The sequence below is a fragment of the Meleagris gallopavo genome, chromosome 5 (assembly GCF_000146605.3).
Source record: "Meleagris gallopavo isolate NT-WF06-2002-E0010 breed Aviagen turkey brand Nicholas breeding stock chromosome 5, Turkey_5.1, whole genome shotgun sequence".
NCBI lineage: Eukaryota > Metazoa > Chordata > Aves > Galliformes > Phasianidae > Meleagris > Meleagris gallopavo.
The window spans coordinates 2,304,477-2,331,298 of NC_015015.2; the positions used below are offsets into that span (position 1 = coordinate 2,304,477).

At 39.5% G+C, this 26,822-nt stretch overlaps 2 protein-coding genes across 6 annotated transcripts in view; one reads left to right on the forward strand and one right to left on the reverse strand.

Moving 5' to 3' along the window:
* Nucleotides 1-25,998, reverse strand: part of METTL15 (methyltransferase like 15) — a 93,845-nt gene extending 67,847 nt beyond the window's left edge. For 3 of the 5 annotated variants that reach the window (XR_004159794.1, XM_019615238.2, XM_019615237.2), the window contains exons 1-2: nucleotides 25,829-25,909; nucleotides 24,419-24,698 (exon numbers count right to left, since the gene is read on the reverse strand). Coding sequence is in view for 4 of the 5 variants with exons in the window: in XM_019615238.2 (XP_019470783.1) it covers nucleotides 24,419-24,698; nucleotides 25,829-25,839 (291 nt within the window). In the remaining variant the exon portion in view is untranslated. The other 2 variants (XM_003206088.4, XM_019615235.2) reach the window with 2 other exon arrangements.
* The window catches only part of KIF18A (kinesin family member 18A), a 36,994-nt gene continuing 36,116 nt past the window's right edge, over nucleotides 25,945-26,822 (forward strand). The window contains 1 exon segment of the mRNA XM_003206089.3: nucleotides 25,945-26,039. Within this exon segment, the coding sequence (XP_003206137.3) occupies nucleotides 25,958-26,039 (82 nt within the window). The 5' untranslated portion in view covers nucleotides 25,945-25,957.

Genomic DNA, 26,822 nt, shown 5'->3' on the forward strand with positions numbered 1-26,822 from the left:
GGTGCATGCAATTATTCCTCCCTAGGTGTAAGACCCTACACTTGCTTGTGTTGAACCTCATCTGGTTTCTTACTGCCCAGCTCTCCAGCCTGTCCAGGTCTCGCTGAATGGCAGCACAGCCTTCAGGCGTGTCAGCCAATCCTCCCAACTTCGTATCATCAGCAAACTTGCTGAGGGTGGCCACTATCCCCTCATCAAGGTCATTGATGAAGATGTTGAACAAGACCGGACCCAGCACAGACCCCTGGGGGACACCACTGGTCACAGGTCTCCAGCCAGACTCTGCACCACCAACGACAACCCTCTGCGCTCTGCCAGTCAGCCAGTTCTCAACCCACCTCACTGTCCACTCGTCTATCCCACACTTCCTCAGCTTTGTTAATCAGCCTTGCTTATGATGCATTTCAGAAAGAAACTCAAATTCCTACTTGATGCCATACTGCAAATATCACTATGATATAAAGAGAACAGATATTTTATCCTTGTTATCTGCCACTGCAGTCATTGCTAAAAAGTAGTAAGGTTTTGTACACTTAAGATTAACAACTGACAACCTAAATAAAATGAAAGATATGTTCTGAAAGTCTCTTGGCCCCAACATCATTTCCATATATATATATATATGGAAATATATGGAAATATATATTATTTTTTTTTTTACAGCATTTTTAGCATAAATAACCCTTAGCTGAAGGGGAAATAAGGGTGTTAGTTTCAGCTGAGATGGAATTATTTTCTTCAGAGTGTTCGGTATGATGCTATGTTTTGGTTCTAGGACAAAAACAATGCTGATAATACACAGATGTTTATAGTTGTTGCTAAGCAATGTTGCACAAAGAAATTTTCAGGGAAGGGGCCAAGGAACTGGGAGGTAACAGAATGAGGACAGTGGACTTGCACTGGCCAAAAGGATGTTCTATACTATATGATATCCCACAGAAGGGGAGAGAATTCATCTGGCTCTCTTTCACTTACTGGGGGCTTGCAGGGCATCGGTCAGTGAGTGATAAGCAGTTGCTTGTATATCACTTGTTATGTACATTCAGATATATATGTAGTCAGAACTATTATACTTCTTTTTTCTGTATTAGTAAATAGCTTCATCTCATCCCACGAGTTCAATTTGTTCTTTTTGATTCTCTCCCAGTCCCACTGGGAAGAGAGGGAGTGAGCAAACAACTGTATGGTGCTTAGTTAGCTGCCAGGTTAAAGCACAACAGAGTTAAGTGTAAAGTGGTGAGGGAAGAAAACAGGCTGCTATTGAGAATACAACTTACATCAGTGACCTTTTCATTATATTAACACAGTATTTTTTTTGGATCGTGGTAGAATTCAGCCATGTATTTCTGAAATACAAAATATATTCTCCAGTAATTATGATAAGCTTTCTGATTTTACATTAGAACACCTCAGAATTATTTGCAATGACAGTTTTCTAAAAATACTTTTGTAATTTTTTGGCAATTGTTTTATGACAATTGTTCTCCGTGCTGTTAAAATCCCTCTGGAGTTACTTACAAAGTGAGTGAGTGCATTTCTGTAGCTAAACATAGCCACTCTAAAACAAGCAGCACAAACATGCATTTTTCAGTAATTAGAAATGTACTGCTACTAAACTTCATAAAGCAGGGAAGATTTAATGACCTCCAATACACCGTAACTTGAGATGCTCACATTCTCATATAGTATGCAGGTACAATACTGTAATACATAATTAAAGAACAGCCAGTTACTGATTTATATTTATGCAAGATCAGCTTTACAAAAAGGAACGTACTTCAGACTCATGGGCAATTAAAACCAGATTAATTTCCTACCACAAATATGAGTTCAAATTCCTAGTGAGACTAGTATGACTTATTATTTACTTTAATACTCTTTACTTCCTAATACAGCAATCAAAACACAGTAGAGACCCCGAGAAAAATCTTATCTTTCACCACTGGCAAAAATAACCAGCTTAAAAAACAAGTATAAATACAGTTTTCATACCATCCATTGATCAACAAAGGCACCTATTGCATTCATCAAATCATACAGTCGAACACCAGGAACTTTCAGTCTCTTGTTGCACCTCTGCAGCTAGTCCAGTACGAATAAAAGACTTAACAGGCAATGTGCAACTACTGTCATTAAAAACTGCTTAACGTGCATGCAGCATTTGACATCAGCCACTGAAAAACAACATGCATCCATAATTTCTGTTCTGAACAATCATCTTTTTCATGCAAAAAGCATTCTTACTTGTATTACTGAGGTATTTTAAGATAGCACACAATGCTAGGAATCACAGCATGCAATGTCACGACTAAGCCAGGCAAACCTGGTTTTGTGTTAGTGTTTTTATTTTCCTAAAAAAAAAAAATTGCAGATGTTAATTACAAAGAGAATAAACAAGCACATTAAGTGCAACATAAACTGCATTTTACATCAGAGTTGTTAAACTAATTGCTTGCATTTCAACAGATACTATCACATTTCAACAGATATTATTGCAAGTTCTCGCCAAGAGCTACAAAGAAGAGGCAGCATACTTAACTTCACATCCTGGCAAGACTCTGTTTATGAGGCAAGTCCTACCTGTAGTAGCATGTTGTAAGAGGAGCTGATGTGGCATCACAAAGAAAAATGGAAGAAAAAAACTGGTAACAAACACCAAAATAAACTATGAATAAGATTCAGGTTTTGAAAGCAGAGGATTTAACTGGTATTTACAGCAAGACTTATCAGCTCAAGAATTTTTTGAATATCACCAATTAATAAACTGTAGGGCGTTTACTAAGTACAACTGTTGGAAAGGCTATATCTAGCCTTTCTGCTCTTCCAGCATTAACATTTAAACTCAGCCAATACCAGCATTAACATTTAAACTCAGCCAATACAATGCAGTAGTTTTCACAGGTAAGATTTAATGGTTGCTTCCAAAAGCAAAGCCAAAGTACCATTTGTTCCATGAACGCCACGTCTTTAGCATTGCAGAATTCTCCTATACTTGCAAAAAGAGAAAAAAAACAGAAAAAACCCACTGTTTTCATGTTTATTGATGTAAACAGAAGAATATGAGCCCATGATTGGAGGCAATCAGTTATTTCCCAGAAGTCACACACAAGAATTCATTCTGCATTCAAAAAATAGAGTTCATATTTGTGCCCAGCCGCTCAGAGCCAAGTAGAGCTCAACTAATGAAAATTTATTTATAAGGAAAGTCAATGTACCAATGTAATCTGACTTGCTAAATCAACTGAGCACATCCACATCCATTCTCTTTCACTCTACAACCTCACTAAGCAAGACAGAAGCAATTTCCAGAGGAAATAATTTTTCAAGCATGACAAATACATACACATTCAGAGATGGCATGTTCTCACACGTGTCTGATGATTGGCATCTCAGTTACAATGCTTAAACCTGGGAGCTCCATAGAACAGTATTGTAGCACCTGACCGAAACTATCACTTATAATCATTTATATACTTTTATCCAAAATGTATTTCATCAAAAATACCATAAATTTGAAAAATTTAGGTTGGTTTGGTAACTCGTAACTCAAACCTCTCAAATTACATTCTGGATATTCATTCATGGTGACAATCACTGTTTTAGTAAGTTTTTAATGCAAATCATAATAATCAGTTGATTTTGATAACTTGTGCCTTGCGTTCCACTCTTTTACTTACAGCATTTATTTTAATATATTATTACAACCTACTGCAAACAATCTGACTTGCTGAGAGAAAAATAAAGACATTTTTAAGTCAGTCAGGAGAGCTCTTTACAAAGCCATACAGATCACTGGGCTAAGAGCATGTTTCCAGTTCTCCTTATTGAACTGTTTGTTATATTACTACAGCCTCCGAAATCATTCTACAATTGGTACCTTACTTGTTTGTTTCATGCCTCAGTGGGTGTTAAACTTTATCTTCCAGATTTTCTAAATGCCAGCTCTAGCATGCTCTGAGCACTTATTTGTGCTTGCTCAATACGGTCAGGTCAACAAGAGAGAACTCTTGCATAACGTTTGCTGAAATTACATCTTAATTCTCCAGTTATTCTCTACCAGCAGAGAAGAGATTAACACGTACTTCAAGAATAGTGTTTCTGATGTCATTCAATGATCATTTTTTCCAAACCTGACTAGAAAAACTATGTCATCTGAAAGAACTTCTGTATAATTTTGGCACAAGATAACCATAGCAAGGCAAAACCATTGGCTTTCACGTGGAAAACCTCAGTGCATGCAGAAAACAATCTACAAGTATTTCACTTAAATACTGCGTGAAATTATAGAGGTAAAACTTAGTACCTATCACCATTAATTATTTGCTTGTGTTACGAAGGAAGCATTGTCTTCAACATAAAAACATTCATTAAACATGAAAATATTCTCAATTATTTCCCCTTTCTAGAGAAAAAGAAATTCCTACCACTGGTAGGATGTTCTGACTTTTGTACTGAGATGCAAAACCCCCATTAACAAGTCATAAATATTATTTATTCATCTTCAATGTACCAGTTTTGAGTAGACAGATTTTGACCAGCAACAGCTTAGCCCAAAGTCTGAGAAACTAAAAACAAAAACACGGGTATCTGCACGTAAAAATTGTTTGTAGAAAACAGGAATAGGAAATTATCACCATTTGTAACTACAGAGTGCATTGCTGTTCACATAGCGTTGGCTATCTTCAAAAAGAAGCCATTTACTGCCATCACATCACACAACTTCATCTCTGAACACGCTACTGCCACTGTTAATGTACAGAACAGGTTATGACAGTCATTAAATTACCGAGTTTAAAAAAATCAAAGCTTCAAGAGTTCAGAACAGAAACCTTTTCCACCGTCTTCTATAAGAAACGAGAAAAGTTAAGATGAAATGGAAAACTTAACTTATACCATTCTATTTAGAAACTGGGTGCCTCCAGAAGAGCTTTATTCTCTTCAGTGACTATAAGGAGGTAGAAGCTTTGCTTTAGATCTTCAGTGTTTCTCACAAATTTAAAAAGATATTTTTCAGCATGCTGCAGTTTGCCTTAAAATTAAGTTTATTCTGAGTTTCTAGGATAAATAACTTGGTGACTATATTCAAAACATGTGTCTTCAGACACTGACATATTTAACATAGCTTAAGGTAAAATAAAGTTTAAGTCTATTAAAAATTCATTTTAAAAACATACAAAGTTTTTAACAATCAAAACCAAGCCAGTACATACTTCAACAGAGTTAAGCATACAATAAAAATCAAGGTAAAGAAAAGAAATGAATGCAGGAGGAAATCCCTTAAAAAGGAAGAAGGCTGAGAATGACTTGTATCAGGTGGATCAAGCCACTCTTCCTCATATTCCAAAACTCATGGCTATTAGGCAAAGTCACTGATGACTGGAAAAGAGGAAAAATATCACTCCAGTTAGACATGAACTTGATAAAGATATGGAAATGGATTTGAAGACTAGACTATTCAGTGGATAAGGAATTGGTTGGGTGGTGATAGGCAGAGGATTGTGTCCAAGTGGAAGCTGCTGACAAGTAGTGTTCCCCAGGTATCCATCTTGGGACAGGGGCTCTTTAACATCTTTATCAATGACTTAAACTGCGGAATCGAGTGCAGCATCAACAAGTTTGCAGACTACAATAAGCTGAGTGGTGTACCTGGTACAACAGCAGGAAGGGATGCCATCTAGAGCATGAGCTTCAACAAGGCCAAGAGCAAGGTGCTGCCCTCATGACACCCCCAGAGTTCTGCATCTGGGGCCCTCAGCACAAGAATAACGTGGAGCTGTTGGAGTGGGTCCCAGAAAAGGGCACAAAAATTACCAAAGGAGTGGAGCAACTCTCCTACGAAGAAAGGAGGAGGGAGCTGGGCTTGTTCAACTTGAAGAAGGCTGTGGGGAGACTTCATCATGGCCTTCCAGTACTTGAAGGGATAAACAGGAGGGAGACCAGCTTTTTATATAGTCTGGTAGTGACGGGACAAGGGAGAAAGGCTTTAAACTAAAAAAACAGAAAATATGGTTTAGTTGGCAGGCACAGGCTGCCCAGAGAAGATATGGATGCCCCAAGCCTGGACACATCCAAGGCCAAGCTGGATGGGCAGCCTAATCTAATGGTTAGCAACTCTGCCCATAGCAGGAAGTTTCCCTTTAAAGTCCCTTCCAACCTAGGACATTCTACAAGTAAACCTTGCATTCCTAAGAGAAAGATGATGTGAGGGAAATTCATAAAAAGAAACAAAACAATCACATTAAAAAAAAAAAGATTCAGAGTTTGCTTCACGTTCATTTTAGGAGAGACCAGAAAACCTTCAATCACTGCTGCTTCATATGCAACTGTGCTTAGACGAGGACAAGACAGGAAAGGAGGAAAAGGAATCCCTTAGGACACACATCTCTGGTCCAATACAACATCCAAAGCCTCCAGCTATTTTCTGCAGAGGACTATTAACATTGCTTTCATACAGCTGCAGCAGATGGTATGATTCACTTATCTCAAAATACAAGAGCTCAGTGAATCTGATGATATTATCAGGCATCAAGTTAGAACAAATAAAAGGAAGTGCTTTTCATGCGAATATTGGAACTATGGGTATCATGCTGAAGGGAGAGGGCTAAAATTAAACACATTTTTAAAAGAGATCAAATGTGGATGAAAAAGACTATGTCAGTCAAGAACGCATGCAACATGAATGCAACCTACAGTTTTTCTTTTCTCCCCCTCAAGGACATCCTTAAACTACTGTCAGAAGGTTAAAGGTGCAGGATGGATAAATTAGCATTTCCTAAGGCACTTTCTGTAACACTTCCATTAGCAACTGTTGTTGGGCACCAGCAGCAACTGCATATCTGGTCAAGTGTACTTCTGATGTGAATCAGCAATGTATTTGATAGTCTTCTTTGGAAAGATCTTTACATCTAAGCATATTAAGAGAGGAGAAATTGGTCAAGATAAAAACTAATAGGAATCAAAACATCTTCTACCTCATCATTTGGTCTCTGGAAATAAATTTCTTCATCATCCAAGCTTCAGCATATATCACGTACGGAAACATTATCTCAAAGGCTTTACAAGTAAGAAACTCAGCTGCACAGAGCATTACAAGTCATTCAAGTTTTCCTTCCTCAGTTCAGAGCTGGGGAAACCAGGAGTCATGCATAGAGCCAGTAGATTATAAAAACGAAACAGTAGAAGTAATTAAAATAAAAAATAAAAATACAATCAAGCCCTGATTTTTCCTCCAACACCCTGAACATTTTTCCTTAGTGAAAGATATACAGCTTCAAGACATCTCTTTTCTGCCAATACAGCTCTTTCTCCGATGCTTCTTGAGGAGGTAAAGAAAGAATCACACACAAAGCAACTGAAGAAAAGGAAGAAAGGCTCAATTTGTCCCCATATCTCCAGTCACTGGAAACCACTGTCACATCATCATCTGGAGAAAATGGCATGCACTGGGATAAACAGAAGCCATCTGTTACATTAAACCAAGATGAACATTAGAAGTAAAAAGTATCGGAAATGAACATGTAATCTGCAAGTCAACACAAATTTTTAATTTTGCATCACGCTTACAACATTTTGGGAAGAGTTGAAGTGAGGGAAAAAAATTTCATCTGTGCCAATTTGACTGCTCTTAAAGATGAAAATTCTAAGAAAAAAATCCTCAAAGGACTCCACGCATCTGTAAAGTCACAAGCATGATAAAGAGCGTAATTACTGAAATCATTACCTAATGAGAAAAAAAATTCAAAATGAGCAGTATAGGAATCAAAAAGCACAGAGGTAACAGCAATGGCAGACCTACTCAACATTAAGAGGATCCTAAACCACACAAACAGGGAACAATTAATGTAAGTTGCCAAAACCAAACTGTTTTACTGGGATGTCAATCAGTAACGCAGAGCTGACAACTGTGCTTTAATTAAATTTGAGACTGTTACCAATTAGTTAGTCTAGAGCACTACAGGCTTCATGCTGCCTATGACTCAGTGCACTGACTCATCCAGTAAAACTTCTCTTACAGAGAGAACTACACAGGCATCCGCAAGGATGCAAGATCAAAAGAAAAGTAGTTTCACTGACCTTCTTAGAGAAAGCCTCGTTTTAATTTCAGATTGCCAAAGTACGTACAGATACAACTGTTCAATAGGTTTACCAAGGCAAGAATTTCACAAGTGTTGTCATAATTCCATTTTGGATAAACAGCTCAAAAAGATTAAGTGTAACTAATGCTTTGAATAGTGTGAAGCTGAAGCAGCAGATTTTAAAGTTGCCTTTTTATAAGCTCCTCTGGTAGCATTATTTATTATTAATAGAACATCCATCATCTTTCATCGAAACATCCTGTTTTCTGCCACCTGAAAGTCCCAACTAATCTTAACAATTGGAGCCTGAAATTTTCCAACGTTAGCAGCAAGCTCTTAAACCATTGGGTGCTGGGAGAGGAGGTGAGAAGTTCTCAGCCATTTCCCTGGGGAGAGAAATACAGGTTACTGCAGATTTTCAAACTCCTACAGGAATTCTGCCATTGTACTTAACGGAATTGATATTTTGCAACTCTGGAATAAAAAAGGGTAAATCAGTGGGAAGGTAATCCTGGGAGAAAGATCATTCCATTGCTATTCTTGTAAACCTCCTGAAACGTAAGTTAGATTTAAAGTCAAGACCTATCTGTCTGTTGTTCCTTCTGAATGCTAGGGCTATGATGTCAGAGCTGCTAAGCACGGGATCTTAGGAAAGGCAGCTTCTCTTCCTGCCTCTGATAACACCATGATAGGGCCACCAAAGAGGGAGCAACCAGTTTGTGCAAGTGGGATAAGAAGTGTCAAGAACCAACACCTGCAATTTGTTGAGAAGCTCTGGACCAACAAACATAGCACTGTTTCTCAAAGTGCCAGGCTGTTCACAACCATCTTTAGCTGCAGCTGTGCATTCTTGATCCTATCCTTGTATTGGCCCTACTGTTACAGGCTGTATCGGCTTCTCATTCATCTGAGGAACAACAGCAGGTAAAATAGCAGTTTTGTTATCAGCTTGCTCCGTGGCTGTACAATCAATCAGAAGAGCAAGAAAGGAAGCTAGAACATATAACCAGTCAGCATCAGGCTGAAATGCGTCAAGCCACATCAACTTAGAACAAGCAAGAAACCTGCAATTAAGAAAAAAAGTTAAGTCAGAACAACTACCTACCAATGAGTCTTAAGGGTATAGCTTCACAGGATGCTAATCCTTGGAGGAGAGGAGGAGTTCTACATTAATTTCTCATACATAAGTCTTCCTGCTTCTAGTGCACTTCTCCCAGCGCTGGTGCTAACATCCATATGCCAATTTACCTTACCAGCACAGCATAGGGAAGCAACATAAGAAAGCTGTAATGCTTTCTGCCACTGTGTTTAACTGGTTTGCCAAACTGTCAGCCACACGACGAGATAAAGATGCATGGGGAACAGCAAATCACTCTGGCAACTTACCTGTTCATGCAACCATGACCTAGACAGCCTGGTTCTTCCAGCAAACCCTTTAGGAATGAACTCCTTCAGCTTGTGTTTTATTTCAAAAAGCTAAGCAACGCTGGAAATTGCAATACCAGTACTGTAAGTAAGAAATGCATTCAGTTTACAGATGAGCACTGGAACCTCAGCCACACAGTTCCCGGTTCACTATAGCACACAGGTAGGTCACAGTAACTGCCCCTTTTTCCTGGCTGTCAAGGAAGCTCTAGATCTGCTTCCCAGACATGCTGTGCACTCACTTCTCTAAGTGGATGTCACTCCAAAGCAATAAACCAAATGCTGAGTTTGAGATGTTAGCCTTTTTATCTCTTTGAAAAATAAGGAAAAGGGGCATTCCTGTTTGGGCACCCAAAGATTCATACATAATTTTGATACCTATGTAGCCGTAGCTAACTTCTTTTAAAAAAGAAGTAATAATACTGTTACCTTAAGGTCAGCTATAAAGATAAATTCTCAGTAATGAATTTGAACGAATATATCGATGAAGATAAACGTAATAGCTATCCGTGAGTAACTCAGATGTTTTAAGGATGTGATTCATGATGCAAAACAAAATTCGGCATTCAAGACAACATTTGAATAGTGAACACTAAATAAAGACGTGTGGCCTTGTACTAAAACTAAACAAAATAAACAGCTGCTTATTCACACAGCACATTCCGACTATGCCTACTTTAACAGGACAGTATACAATTCTTAAGCAGCAAAACAACTCTTGTCTGAAATCCTACACACATTAAGCAGTTTACTCCAGATTAGATCTACTTTGTTGTTTAGGCTGAGTATTTGTTAATAGTTGGAGAATGAGGAGCAACCCTGGAACTCGACCTCAGGCTTAGTCTGAAAAACCCAACTTGACTTTGCAACCTCAATCAAACTAAGCAGGAACAATCAATGTATTTTCTGAAATGCAGATAATTTACTTAAGAACTAAACTGCTAAGGCAGGTGAGCTCTCTAATTGTGTTAAAAACAATTTTGTTAAACTATAATTTTGCTTTATTTCAACTTAGAGCTAGCAACCATCAGTTTCTGTAGCAAAGTAGTTTACATAGGGATTACAAAAAAAATCTAGAAACAACTGACAAAACCTGGAAAACCTCTCAATGCCACAAAAGCTGAATTGTTTGTTATACTCTGTCAGGATCCTCTTGTTCAGACAGAACAAGAGTTTCATCCTCACATACAAGCTTCACTCACATTTAGAATCAAGTTGTAAAACGTGCCTGTTATTCCCTGTAAGGAAAAACAAACAAGAACTCTAGAATTGTGAAACATTGCAATACAAATTCTTGACAAAGCACATTGCATGAAGCATCATAACCTGTGAACTAAACAGTTTATCTAAGAGCTAGCTGACAACTCGTACAGAGAAAAGCACGTGAGTGATCTTCATGCAAGTAGCTGCTTTTCTCTATACATTTCCCAACTGAACCCTGACTCAATTTCTTGAGATTCTTTTACACACACACATATGGATACAGAATCATTTAAGTATATTTAATCCATCTCAAATAATCCGCAGGTTTTTTTGTGTGCACTGAAGTCAGTCATAATGGCATAACAACAGTTTTTAATATACCAATACTCAGATTGATATAGATAATACAGTCAGAGGACAGAAGTGATACATACTGTGCCCAGATCCATTTTTCACACACTTGGTTTAATATGTCTCTTGTTATATGATATGCCAGTCAACTTCCCATCTCTTGACAGAGTGGAGATTGGATGCAAAATAAAACATAAAATACATGTAATGCAACTTTTTCCTCCCCCTTAAATCTGTGTTTGTACAAACAACCCTTGTTCAACTGGAAACCAATGGTTAGACCAGCAGTTGTATAAATACAGTCCTGAGTTTTTGAAAAAGTTTGCTGTTGTTTTTGTTGATTTTAATGTATTTGTTGGGAAGAAAAAAAAAGTCACACATACGCACAGAACTATTGCAAAAAGTCATCTTATTAAGTGCTGTAATGCAGTGGAATGGAAAGTGCAGCAATAACAGCAGATCAGCAAGGTCCCAGGCTGCAGCAAGCAGGGATTTACTCAAATGCAAGATCGATGGGCACAGAAATAAAGGAAAGAAGCTGCTTACCTTCAGAAGGTCTCAGGTACACGGGGACAACCAGCAAGACACCCTTACCTCCACTGCCAATCCTTCAGTGAGGATCCTGACTCCCCTCATTGCACGTACCTGACCTCCCCTGGGGTGGCCCTGCCTTCCCATCAGGTGCTTAATTACAGCTTCCAGCCCTGACTTGCATTTCCACTATAAGTGCTATTTTTTCTTCTATAACCCAAGAAAGCTGTTCAACATTTGTTTTAGAAACCCAGAATAGTGTTTATGTCTTCAGTATTCTAGATTGCATCTGTCTTTTATCAGTAACCATATAACATAGATTAAGACACTCAAAACAGCTGAAATCCGTTAAGGAAAATTATAAAAACAAAGGTAAATTTGTAATATGTCTTACCAAGAAGTAATTAAAGAAGTACAGCAAATCTTAATTATCTACAATCAACTCAAGACAGGAAATACAGCCCGATCACGTCACCACAACAAAACAATCTAGATGAGTTTGCAAATACTTTGTAATGCCTTAAAACAGCACAGTGTGTCACATCGTGGACACCATCCCAAAGGATCTATGCAATATAAACGAATCCCACTAGTGTTATAAAATGTCTATATTAGAAAGCTCCCTAAAAAATACTATATTATTCAGAAAGAATAAAAAAATAAGAAAATACAAGTAACCAACAAAAGTTCTGCTCAGGTAGGAGTTTACTACTTGAGAAATACGAGGTTTACATTCTACTAATAAGGCCTTTTCAACAAGACAATTTCCCACTTAGAAGAAGTCACTTTGTCATTTTTATACCTTCACCAGGTAAGTACTTGCTTATAAATTCAAGACCACCAAAGCAGTTTGTATTCAAATCACTTCATTCTGCAGTGAAAGCAGACAAGTATTCTCTACTCAAACAACACATACCACTCTTGCTCAGTTTAGACTTCCCTGAAACTAGAAAGATTACTGTTGTGAACAGCATCTGTCAAAATTTACTAAGTGTTTAATCAGATTCATGCTTCTGGAACTGTCAGAAATCTAGATCTGTTAGGAAGCAAAAATATTGATTAAAAAGTGTTATGAGTTTGAGATTTTTCTCCGTGATGTTAGCATTTCAGTCACTAAAGTACCAGCAGATAACAATTACCCACGAGAAGACTTCTACAAATCTTTCCTCTCTTCTCTTACTACTAGAAAGGCTGCCATCTGTTCTAAGAACATACTTCATGTAAGCCAAGAGACGAGCAGCTTCCAAAAGCCACTTAGCAAGGACTTCAGACTAATTTGAAAAGCCAAGTACCAAAGTCTAGCTGCCTGCCCCGATAATTCCAAGCAAATATCTGTACATTTTATCAATGAATCTTCCCAGTTCTACAGAGAAAACTACTCTTCAGTTGATCCAAATTTTGACTTGAGATGGATAAGGGTCCTTCCTCCTCCCAGTTTACCTGAATCTGTTTACTTCATCTACCACTGCCTAATACACACATGGACAAACCATGTAGAGTAAGGGTTCTATCTGTTTATGTACAACTACCTAAGAACTTATTTTATGTCTTCGATTCATGTTAAATATACAAAAAAATTAAAGAGGCATACTTGTATTATATGACTGCCACAAGGCAGGGCTTTTAACATCATTTTAAATAAAACCAATAGTTAACAAAATGTTGGCACAGTGAGACATACAATGAAAGTTATTCTTGGGGTCATAAAGATATCTTAGTAGAGAAATTTACTTTTAGAAAAGTGCTGGAAGGGTTTTACTGCTTCTCTAAATAAATTAAGAAAATGCACGCACTTAAAACCACAACTGAAAAATATATATAACATATTTTGCTCTTACCCACATGCAAACAAGAAAAATTATCCTAGAAGGAAGGAAATGAGAGGTCAAAGATACTCCAGCATTCTTAATCAGAATCTTTTTATAACACTGCAATTTAACAGGAAATATTATTTAAGCTTTAGTATACAAATACTTCTTTCCTTTTATGAGAATACAAAACATTTTACAAAGATGTTTTGTTTCATAAGATAGATCAGATTAGAATCTCTATATTCTAGAGTGCATCTATTTTGATTCTTGATTTTTGTTTCAAAACTTAGAGAACATTGCCACAAGTGAAGGAGAATATTACTACAAACCTAGAGAACCATATGTGACATACAGACACTCAGATAATCTGAAGATCCGAACCACAGTCCAGACAAAGCTGCACTTTACAGTCTGTTACTCCTACAAGGAACTTCAAAAATGAAACGTAACCTGGTATTAAAGCAGAGGTTCTAGTGTCACCTCAAATAAGAAACAAAACAATGTCATGTTTTAATATCAAGTTACCTTACAATTAAAAATGAAAAGAGCTTCTGAAAAATAAAAACGTTTATGACAAAAAGTGGTCAAATTCACCCTTTAAAGCAGTCCTTCCAATCTTCCAAACAGCAGCACTTGAAAATATTAACAAATATGCAAGCTATATCAAGCTTTCCAAATCTTTGCACGTACTACCAAAAAAGTAATGATTATGATACCGATATCAAATGCAGGAACTCCTTCACTGTCTACACTGAGCCACAGATGTACACAGGCACAATTTTCACTTAAGCCAAACCATGCATAATTATAGAAGAGCTAAAGTTGACAATATAAAGGGAGTAAAAAGGGCTTACACCTTGCGGATTTTCCTGCCAGAAAATAAAGATGACAAAAAGAATCTTAGCATTCCATATTCTTGCAAATAGTCATGTGTTATGCCACACCAATCATTTTTATGCTACCCATTAGAGAGAAGAGAAAGCAGCAAGTAAAGTACACAGTAAAACAAAAATTCTAGTTGCAAGCAAGAAACAACTATCAGTTCTACCTAGTACTACTCTTTCATCTGTGTAAAAGTAGCCACAAGTAAACTTAGAAGTAAGATTGAGTATTACCAGACCGTATATTACATTGAAAGAATGCATGAAGTGACAAGAAGTTGTTTATACTGCAGATCTACACAACAAAAAAGAAATCCAAGTAAATAATGGGCATGTAGGAAAAACAACCTTCCTATGTAATGTATTATATTAAGTACGATATAAAATTTTTTTCCACTTTTGGTCCATTCAACAAATCAACAAAATGCTGCTAATACTACCCATTCACCTCACTTCTGTACTTGAACAAAGGATGCTACTAAACTGTACTTGTATACAGTTGAAATACCTGCAAGGTCACAGACTTGGATGTATTCAAGCATTACAGCAACTTGCATCATCATCATCATCCCAACAGAGAAAGGAAGAAAGGTAATGATGGACATGATATTTCTAAGCACACACCAATCACAACCAACGTCCTCAAAATTCACTTAAAATGTATTTTCTTCACAAGGGTCTGATCTGATTGCAGCTGCATACAAGACAGCAATTTCATAGGGAAGATACTCCCTTCACTTATGAAGATTTCACATATCAAAATAAAAAGTCACATTTACTCTTTTAATTCTTCATTTCTCATCTTGATTCTACAAAACTAGAAAATTTCACCCACAAATATATACGATATGTCTTATGGCTTCCTCAGTCATCAACCTCACAGGCCTTTCACAGAAGCCCTGCAAGACTCTGTTAATAGGAAAACCACACTTATTCTCAGAGGTTTAACCTTGGAAGCAAAGGGAGTTACGCTCCAGAACTTCTACTGTACATCCAGAAGCACTCCTTGCCTCAGTGTGAAACCTGACAGCCAAGTTCTACATCTCTTGTAACACATCCAGAACTATGAGCAATGTGGTCACGTAGAAGGTACTCCTGCCCACAGCAGGGCTCTTCGAGCTACACGATCTTGAAGGTCCCCATTTGTCAGTGCAACAAAGCATAAGTGAGCCCTTACCTTTCAAATCAAGCAGACAAAAACTGCCGCCACCTGGCCCTTGCCACCTGCTTTCAGGGAGTTCAGATAGGCCTCCCTTCAATATGCATTATTTACTTTACTCATTTCCCAAAGAGTAACGATGTCTGGAATGAAATTTAATGATATTATGACTCAAGCACATAATTATTAACATTTTCATATGAAATTAAAATTTCAATCTCCGAATGACCTCAGCTAATCATTAGCCTTAGAAAGATAGTTGATTTCCTTAGCTACATCTAAAAAAAAAAATCATATTTCCTCAATTATGGCAGAGAAGATATTTAAGACGCAATAAGAATTTTACAAAGACTGAATTGCAAATCAAATCCTTCCTTACATATTTAGGGTCAATAAACCCAAAACACGTACTCATACACGGTAAGTCTAAGCTGCCAGATACCTACAGTAATTTTACAGTAGATAATATGAGGACTGTCCCAGAAGTAATGCTTCCTGTTTTATTCTGTTGGCCCACAATAACAGAGAAAATGTTGATGATATGGCAGTAGAGGTTGAACCTCCCCACCAATATTCCATTACATGTTGTTGCCATAAGGCAGATGGCAGCAGAGGGGCAGTTTGACAAAATGGCATTTGACAAGGAAGCAAAGTATGAAGCAAAGAGGTCCCATCGATTTCCTCCATGCAGGAAAAATTGTAGCCACTGACATTCAGCAAGCATTGATGAATGTTTATGGAGAACAAACAGAAGATGTGAGCACAGCAAAGTAGCAAGTGGTACGTTTTGACAGTGGCAACACCTCCACTGGTACAGATTTTTTTTACAAGTGCAGCATGCAGGCTCTTGATCTATCAAACAGTGTTATTGTGATCTTTGTACCTGTTGTAATTTCCATGGAAATAAATAGGAGGCATTATTTTCAGAGCAACGTACACATTAGCTAAATCAACATTTTACAAAGAGAGCCTGAAGCAATATTATTTCAGTGATTTTAAATAAACATATTTACACTTTCAAACTACTTTTAAAAGTACTCTTCCAGAGTGCTGAGCCACCAGTAAACACCATCAGAATGATATGTGCTCAAACTCTGGGAAAGAAGAAAAAAATAATAAAAACAGACTGTACATTTTGATGATTTCAGATACCCATTAATTTTAGACAGCAAATATGGTAGTTTATATCTGAATTATTCCTTTATACAGAACAAGCCCGCACAAAGTTGCTCAAAACTGATTTACCTTAAACAGAAATACAAGACAGCAAGAAAAACGTGCAGATATTTCCCACAATACCATTATGATATTAAACCCCTAGTAATATTTCGTGGTAAAAACTCTGCACTCCTGTTTGCAAACCAGCATTCAAATAATTAATAAGAAAGTTAAACCAAAAGGCTGACTAAATAAGGCACACAGTACTAGATGGGAAGGAAATGAGTAGCTACATATATTAATTATCACCCTTTCTGGGATCACAGGCTCACTCAAGTTAAAATTTAAAGGGCTTAGATTACTTTCTGGTGAATTTTATTAGTTTTCCCCAAGAGGTGCAAAGACTAATGCTGTCACAACAGAATAGGAGAGCATATACAGCGTCATTACAAGCTGAGTCACCCAAAAGCATTGAATCTTACTTTATTATAACAGACTCTTAAATAGTCTCCTGAAACACTATCATTTGTTATGCCATAGAGTGATAACAGCAAACTGACTTGGTATTACAATAAAATGAAATCTGGTGCATCTGCAGAGTTGTTCTCAGTAGGCAGACCAAGCTCCCTTGCTGGTCTCTTTGGAGATAACAGCTGCAGGCTTCTCTTCCCCTGCAATAGAGAAAGATGCAGACAAAGTTGCTGAGAGCTGTCTTCTCGTTGCTGATGACAACATTTAGATTTGCCTGCTGAGAGCAATGCTGCAGGTGGGAAGAAGAGGTGGCTGGGCGGATGCCCAAGGATTATAACCAAAAGATTCTTCCCCGTGCAGATGTAGCCATCAGCCTACTCCTCCCACCCCAACTCCTTCAAGTTTTAGAATTACTATCTCCCTACAGCACAAAAATGTTGAAGTTCCATAAAAACTAAACTCCTAAATGATTCTTGACCATGCCCTGTTCATGTTGCCATTTTGAATATCCAATATGACTACTTATTTCCTGCTACCAAGGGTCCAAGCACATAGCAAGTATCAGCTTCAAAACAGATGTGCAGTGCTCGCAAATAAATCCTATTATTAATAAATTTTAGTTTGCCTGCCATTAGGGGATTTATAATCCCTTTAATTTTTCAGGACCCACTACACAAGACAGCAAAGCAAGATACTCCAAATTAAGAGCATGACTGGATTTTGTCCACCCCCTCAATTAACAAGCTGTTCAAATACCATCTTCTGTCATGTTTTCTTCCCTGCCTCCATTTTCCCTCTCTCATTTCATGATGGAAACTCTGTAAAAACAGATATCATTAGTCAAAAATAGGTATTTGAGAACCTTGTGTGCATATTATATGAAACAACCTCACAAAACACATTTCTTTTTCATATACTATCTTCAAAATGCTTTTTAAATGAAAACATTTTCAAGGATTTTTACTTTTTCCAAGTATTTTTGCATTTTCAAATATTTTTTCCTAGTTTTTCCAGTGTGATTTTAATCAAATATTTTACACAGCGCCCTTCAGTAAAACGAGGGGGCAGCTCCACAGCCCTCCATCCCCTCCTCACCCCTCTGTGCCCAGTGCTGAGCAAAGGCCATGTCCACAGCCTGCCAGGCTGCCATGCACCCGAGCCCCTTCCCAGCACTAGGTCTCACCCCACAGGACAGAGTTGTTCCCTCTGGGGAGGGGATCCAAGAAACCCAGGGCAGGCTCTGAAGTACCAAAAATGGTAAACTTACTGGCTCTTCTTTAGAGAAAGAAAAAAACCTAAGTTTTTCTTATAATGTTATTTTGTATTGTTCTTTTAAACTGTTTATTGTCCAGTTTTGAAATAGAAGTCCTAATGGAGCAACTGGAATGGACCCCCATGCTGAATTTGAGTCCTTCTTCCTGTCCAAATCAAAGTCTTCTGCTTCTCCAAGGGAAACTGCCTCCGTACCTTCTCTGATGCTGTCTGGAGGCCATATGGAGCTTGGGGCTGTCTACTTGATTCCTCCTGGTCACGACACAGCAGCTGAGAGTAGATCAGTCCCAGACCTGCCCTCTTCAGGGCTCATCTGGAGGCTGCAGGGATCTCCATGCCATGTGCTGGGCTCCTCCCATTGTCCTGACACAGCAGCTTAGAGGATGCTATTACCAGTCCTACTCTCTTCCTCGGGACTCGCCTGGAGCCCACAGGGAGCTTGGGGCTGCCTGCTGGACTATTCCTATTGTACAAACACAGCAACTCAAAGGATGCCAGTCCCAGTCCTGCTCTCCTCTTTAGGACTTGCCTCAAGGATGCAAGGAGCTCAGGGTTATCTACTGGACTCCTCTTGTCCCAGCACAGCAGTTTTGAGGACACCAGATCCAGCTTTCTTCTTCAAGACTTTCCTGGAGGCTGCAGGGACTCAGGGCTAGACTCCACCTGCTGTCCTTACGCAGCAACTCAGAGGACACCAGTCCTAGTCCTGGCCTCTTCTTGAGGGCTCACCCAGAGGCTGCAGGGAGCTCAGGGCCATCCACTGGACTCCTCCCATTGTCCTGGTGCAGAAGCATTGACAACACCAGTTCCAGTCCTGCCCTCATCCTTGGGACCTGCATGGAGGCCACAGAGAGCTTGGGGCCATCCACTGGGCTCCTCCTGTTTTCTCTGTGCAGAAGCTTAGATGACACTAGTCCCAGTCCTTCTCTTTTCCTCAGAGCTTGGGAAAGAAGAGTTGAGAGATCTTGAGGAAGGATGAGAATGGGGGACAGGGAAGAAGGGATTCTAGAGCAGAAGCTCTTTGGTATCGAAGAGTCGCCATCTGCCAAGATGAAAATCGAGAACTCATGCTGCACCTCCAATGGATACAGAGACATCTCTGAGCAAGCGTGATGCTACAGTGCTTGCCCAGCCCTGATGGAGATCGATCTACCTTCATCTGTTCATCCTCTGGAGGTAGGTACGCTTCTACGGGCTCAACAGTGCCCTCTTGTGGATCTACATGCATTGGCTTGAGCTTGCTGCTGGTCCGTAAGTTCAAGAGTTAATGCTCCGGTTCCGGAGGGCTATAAAGACGGTGAAGGGTCTTGAAGGCAAGATACTGGAGGAATGTATGAGGGCTCTAGGTTTGTTACTCCCAGAGCAAAGTAGGCTGCGGGGACCCTCAAGGCAGCTGCAGCTCCTCACAGGGAGCAGAGAGCAGTGCTGAGCTCTGCTCCCTGGTAGCAGCAACAGGACTCAAGGGAATGACACAGAGCTGCGTGAGGGGAGAGTCATGGAAAGGTGGGGGTTATGGAAAGGATCTGCACCAGAGGGCAGTAGGCATAGAACAGGCTGCCCAGGGCAGTGAGCATAGCCCCAAGCTGCTGCAGCTGAACAACTATTTGAATTTGAACGGTCCCTTGTGGAGACAGAGGTTGGACTTGATCATCCTCGTGGGTCTCTTCCAACTCAGGATATTCTATGATTCTACAGTTTCAATATTTATCTTGTTATGTAATTAATATTCTGTGCCGAGCTTGGTATTTTGGCTGCACCCTACAAAATGCCTCATACAACTTGAGAACTCAAAATACATCTTTCCAGGTCCTTTTTCAAATTCCTATTTACCTTGAAGACACTCTAGAACACTTCAACTTTGAGAGCCTTTACTGTAAATATACCAGTCCAATCATTTGCAGATAGGTTTGGAAGCGCTGTGACAAGCATACTGGCTACCAACATAGCCACATAACTATTTATATGCTATGATACTTGGAAACCCTTCTCACAAAACAGAAGTCCACTCTGCAGGGCACTGTAGAGAGGAAGGCTATTTTTATCCTTAAAAGCTTACATTCAGTATAAGGCAGAAAAAGTGAAGGAATACTGACATATGGACAAAGATATAAGGAAACTAAGACAGTATCTTCACAACAATGGACTATGCTTTTGAACACCAGCAGTTCATCTCAGCTTCGTGTGATTATCACCTTGACTAACCAGCTCCATGCAATAAGAAGGGAACGTTTATGCTCCGAATCAACAACACCCAACAGTGGCAACAGACCTTTAGGAGGAAAAAGACTTCTGTCTTCAAACCAATTACTCAAACAAGTCACAAAAGATCAACATGAGACTGTCTGCAGTAACTGATGTTTCCTTCTGTTTGGAAGGCCATGCTCATACTCACTTTCTGCTGAAAATGAATCTTTCGTTTGACATGCGCATGAATGAAAATGCAATTCTTACAAGAAAAAGGGAATAAATAGCTTCATTCATTCATCCTCACCACCGTCTTGATCACTTATCAAGAATAGACATTAAAAAGTAAAAACTTCCAGAACTACTATAAATCAAATACTACTAGAAATTACTTTATCTACAATCCTGTCTACACTAGACAACCATATTTAATGCAAACAGTATACATAAATACCTTCTGTTTGTGCCAGAGCACTATTGAAATAGTTTCCTAGAGCTCTGCAACTTGCAAGAACCTGTGTTAAAAAATCCTCATGGGAACAATTAAAATTTCAAAGTTTCACAGAACTCAATGCCGGTGAAGTTATTTTTTATATCGCTTTATAACACAAAAGAGACTAGCAAAAAGGCAAGGGACTGATACAAAGGAAAAAAAATAAAGAAAAGTAGAGTGAAAAATGAGGAAAAACATACTTGGATGTCTGAAGACACTCATTTTGAAAAGATATGCTTGGTTCTTTCACTACTTTTAAAGCTCAAGAGAAGAGGGAAAGAAGAGAAGGAAAGAGAGAAGGACCTGGTGGTCCTGATGGAAAACATAACGTGAGCCAGCAGGGTGCTCTTGCAGATCAGAAAGCAAATGGGATCCTGGGCTCCATCAGCAGAGGGGTGGCCAGCAGGGACAGGAGGTGATTGTCCCCCCTACTCTGCTCTTGTGAGGCCCCATCTGCAGTGCCATGTCCAGGTCTGGAGCCCCCAGTACAAGAAAGACAGAGAGCTGTTGGAGAGTCAATACAGTAAACTTAAATGGGAAATACTGGTGTGTGGATTTACTGCAACAGACTTTTCATTGAGAAAAAGTAAAGGAGATCAGAAAAAACTAATTTGTACAATGTGTTTTCAAGAAAGGACTATCCAAGGGACTTTGTAGAAATAGGTTCTAAAAGTAATAAAAGAAGACTTGAAGATCAGCAGAACTATTATTGCTTATAACCCTGATAGATTCCACAGAGATGTCAATCAACAGAAATATTCAGTGGGAGGGTACTAACACCTTGCTCTCAGCTGTGACTCACTCTAGAAGTAACATTTATGTTCTTAGCAGCCTCATTCACTAGAAAGTTGTCTTTCTAACTGGATTTTCTATATATTGGCAATTCATTGTCTTGGGACGCTAGAAGAAATAAAGGCCCCCTTGTTATTTTATTTAATAACAGGGAACATAACCGTACTAAAAATGAGTAAAGGAAACCTTTGTGTACGCAGGACAGAAGATAGAAAAAAAACAACAAGATTTATGTTTCCTAATCCCAAAAATAATTTTAGAAGAAACTAACACAGCCTTTCTAGTTCAACAGCCATTTCAACAGAAACTGTAACATGCAAAGAACAGCAGTCTCAATTTCAGTTCAAAATTCCACTGATGATGCTTACTCTAATAAAACTTGGTTGACGCAGCATACCTTTTAGCACACTTACTTTCAAAAGTTCAGTCTTTGTAAAGTGCTGCAAGTGCACAATTTATTGTAGTTTACACATACTGTAAATGCTTCTGCTCAAGATGACAATCCTTCTCTTACATCTAACATTAGTGGTTGACCACTATACAATCTCTGCAAAACACACAGATGTGAAAATAAAAATTCTCCTCTGCTAATATGCTGCTTTACAAACATAAATACTTGAATCCTTAAAAAGCCTTCAGAGACCAGAGTTACTCTCCACAGTTTAGAACCAGGAATAGTCCCTTTTGCAAGTTCTGGCTGAAAAGGTCTTACATATTGTATAATCAAAGAATATACGGGTGTTATAATTAAGAAATATACCAGAGAGTTTGGCCAAGCAAATTATTTCAACAAAAAATGATAGAGGACTTACCCTTGTCCTGGGCTCACTAGAAAACTCCAAAAGAAGGCATCTCCAGAAGAGATCCTTCCCCACTGGCAGTCAGCTCTTAAATGGCTCTAGGAGAGGTGCAGCCAGGCTCCACCCTTTCCGGCAGCACAGCTGAATTGCCTTCACCTGTGCTCCCAGGGCTGACTCATTGCTTGCCTCAGGTGATCAATCAGAGGTTCAGGCCGTGATTCAGCAGTTCCCATACACATATCAACGACCAAAGTTTAATAAATAGTCCCCTACATCAGCCTGAATTCTCAATTAAGTAGAAGCTTACACAACTGAAAAAAAAAAAACCCTTTACATCCAGTCTCACAATTTATATATTCACCTCCTGTGCACAAATGTCATGATAGTTCTGAAATGCAAATGAAACCTGAACTTTGACATGTAGTTCATTATTTAGGTATTTTCAACAAAAAAAAAGTGTGCTACAATAATTGTGGCTACTCTGATTCTCACTGGCTTTCAAGAAATTTAAAATAATACAGTGACTTCCAAACTAAGGAAGTTCTCACAAGGCAACACAATAAGACTAGACTACATCACTTTGATCTCTCCGAATCCATCCCAAACTTGCCACATCCCTTTGCACTGGCAGTTGACAGCATTTCAAGTATATATAAGTAGCTGCACATCTCGAACATGGTACTTCATGTACAATTTCATTGTTTTAGTTAAAACTTATCATTGGTTGACTAATATAGTAAGCCTGTATGAAGCCAACATAAAAAGCACTCAGTTTGCAGACAAAAGCATCTGACAGGTGAACACTACTTAACCAGCGCATATGAAATTCTTTCAACTTAGTATCATATGTAAGATCTCCCAGATGCAAACGATTTCACCACTTAAGTTTTGTAAAGAGAGTGTGAAACAGTATACCTAAACTGCATATAACACACGTAGTGTAGACATACCAATGCTACGGCATAGACAGATCTGAGCAAATCCAGATACCAGAAGGATTCTTCTCACAGTACCTTGGCCAAACTAGGCAGCTTTGCAATGCTTGTCTGGTATCGATACAAAACTGTTTCTGGTGCTACATGTTGCCATTTGTAACTACAGCATCTCTACACCACTCCGCGCACATCCTAAGGAAACACAGTACCTCAAAACCACTGAAACAGAATAACAATGAGGAGGTTTAGACCGAATATAAGAATTTCTTCAGAGGTCGGTCAAGCACTGGAACAGGCTGCCCAGACACACGGTAGAATCCCCAGCCCTAGTGTATTTGACACGCAGGGACATGACACTAAGGGACACAGTTCAGTGACTGGACTCAGCAGGTCAGGCTAAAAGCTGGATTTGATGATCATGAAGGTTTTTTCTAACAGAATTGATTCTACAATGATTTTTTTTACCCTATATACTTAGTAGCTCTTACACAACAGGAAGAGAGCTCTTCACAAATTGATGACATAACCACATATAACTCCCTGTTACCGTTAGTAATTAACACTACTTAACACCTACAAATACACAAGGACAGTCTAGAAAAACAAGCACAAAAGCAAGAGATTACTCGAATGCTACGGTTTTAACCAACATATTATTCTGCAGGATTTGTTAAGGTCAGACATATAGATACCAGATTTCTACGATCTTAAATATAAAACCTTAATTTGGATGGCAAAATAATTTAGAAGTTTTAAAAGGTGGAATAGTCTCAAAGAACAGCCCTTATTTCTCTAAAGGAGAGTTATCAGCACTCTGCACAAACTTTTCTGCTGGATAGATAGTAAATCATAGGTGTCAACCAATTACTTAACTCACCTGGCCTGACTGAGGGGATAAACAATTAATGACCTCCTCCACCATCACTGGTATGTGCAATCTTCCAAAGTTTTTGTTTTCTGTACTATGAAGCAACTCTTTAGTTTCACTTTTCTGTGTAGTTTGCTCCGTTAACTCATATTCAGAAAGCTGTTTTACTGAAGAGTAGATCCTTCTGGACAAAGCAGCTAACTTGACTGGATTCAGTTTTAAGTTGCACGGAAGCAGACACTTGTTAACTTGGCTCAGACTCTGAGATAACATTTTGGAGTTGATCATCCTAGAAAAAACAGATGTTGGGAATTACTTTGATAACTATTTAAAACATTAAGTGTTTTAAAACAAACAAACAAACAAACAAAAAGGGCGAATGCTGTAAGTAAAGCACTAGATTTCACAAGATAGGAGGCTTTACAGAAATGCCATCTCAGCAAAAAGGCTCTGATAATTTAACTTCTTTTCAGCAATTTGAAGGCCATCTAACAATCAATCACGTCCAAGTAAATACAGCTTTATTTTCACAAGGAATACCTTCATTTCCTTTACATTGCAGGACTCTATCAATGTTCAAACATCTTGAGAGAAGCCCCCATTAAATGACTAACCACACTTGAGCACAACCTGAACAGTAGCTCAGCTTTCATATTGTTCCCCTACGTCCTGCCACGCACAATGAGGCACTTGCTCTGAATAGCAGCACTTAGATTGCCAAGTTTCCTGTATTTTTAGTTGAAATGGGAAAAGACAAATTGTGGGTTTTTAACACGGTTATGATTAGCGTTACAACCTACATGCGTGGTAAAATTGCAACAGAATAATTCAAAGCAGATTAAAAAAAAAAAAAAAGCTGAAGGTTAACATAAGAGTAAGATGTTATTTGTATTTTTATGAGCTCGCACTTGTATCATATTTCATACTCTCCCTTGCCACATGGAAAGGGTGCATGCTGTGGCAAAAGGCCCTTTGTATAAAGGCTATCCTGCTATTTAGCATTGCATTTGTAAACACGTATCAGCCTATAACCTTGAACAGAAGACTTCAAGTCCTTTGCAAGTACTTTGGGGGGCTGGACTCAGGGATCCCTGGAGGTCCCTTCCAATCCCTACAATTCTGTGATTCTGCAACAAACCCCAACACCTCTATAGAAGCTAACACAGGGGTGGGGACAGGATCAATGATAATTTAATTCGTACTGCTTTGCTCTACGACCCCGGGAGGCAAATCCCCTACCCAGAGCACAGCTCAGAATCACTAATCTGTGCAACGGAGGAAACTTTTTGTGTGCTTTCGGTCGCAGGATGCAGCAGAAGGCTACAGAGATTATTAGGGGCCTGCAGCATCGTTCTTATTTGGAAAGAGCTGGGGCTGTTGAGCCTGGAGAAGACCGAAGAAGGATCTTATAGCAAGTACCTGCGCCCCATCCTCACGCAGCCCCCCGCCCGCCAGCCCCGCACAGCACGCAGCGCTACAGAAACCTCCCCCACCTCGTGCTTACCCGCTTGCGCCGTCGCCTTGATGACGTCACGGCAGCGGCGGCCAATGAGGAGGCGAGGGGGGCGGCCGCTGGCGTTTGAATTCCGCGGCCGGGCTGGGCGGCGGTTGGCTTGGCTGCGGTGCCGAGGTGAGTGGCCGCTCCAGCGGCATGGCGAGCAGGGCTCTGGGGCTTACCGTGCGGTTTTGTCAGTGATCTGCGTTCGTTGTCGGCCTTGGGGTATTTTTCTTCTTTTTGGGGTGAAGAGTGTAGGCCTGGAGGGCGGTCCTTCGCTAGTATGTGAGCATTGTGAGGTCTATAATCCAGAGGCAGCCCTGAGTCCTCCTGCAGGACGAGAGAGCTGCCTGCTGCTGTGCGGGTGCTCGGAAGTAAAGGAGGACTGCAGGTGGTTCGGTGGCTGTAGTTGGAGGAATCAGGCTCTGGTTTTCCCTAGGTAGGGCTGCTTAGCTTCCTTAAAGCTATGTGCTTTTAGGTCGTGTTTTCAGGTCGGTTAACAGTGCTTATCAGAGCTTTGTGATGGTTCTTATAGCTGACTGAGCATAGGGCAGGGCTAGCACAGGTAGGTAGTTAAACCCTAACTTATAGTGCAAACTGATGGCTGCGAGTGACCTCATTGCAGTCTTAGAGTATTTAAAGGGACCCTACAAACAGGAAGAGAGTCAAGCCTTTGTAAGGGTAGACAACAGCAGGACAAGGGGAAATGCTTTTAAACTGAAGGAGGGAAGGTTTAGGTTGGATGTCAGGGGGAAGCTCTTTACATGAGTGTGGTGACGTGCTGGAACACGCTGCCCAGAGAGGATGTAGATGCCCTGTCCACCCCTGGAGGTGCTGAAGGCCAGATTAGATGGCGCCCTGGGCAGGCCGGTCTAGCACTAAATGTGGAGGTTGGTGGCCCTGCATGTGGCAGGGGGG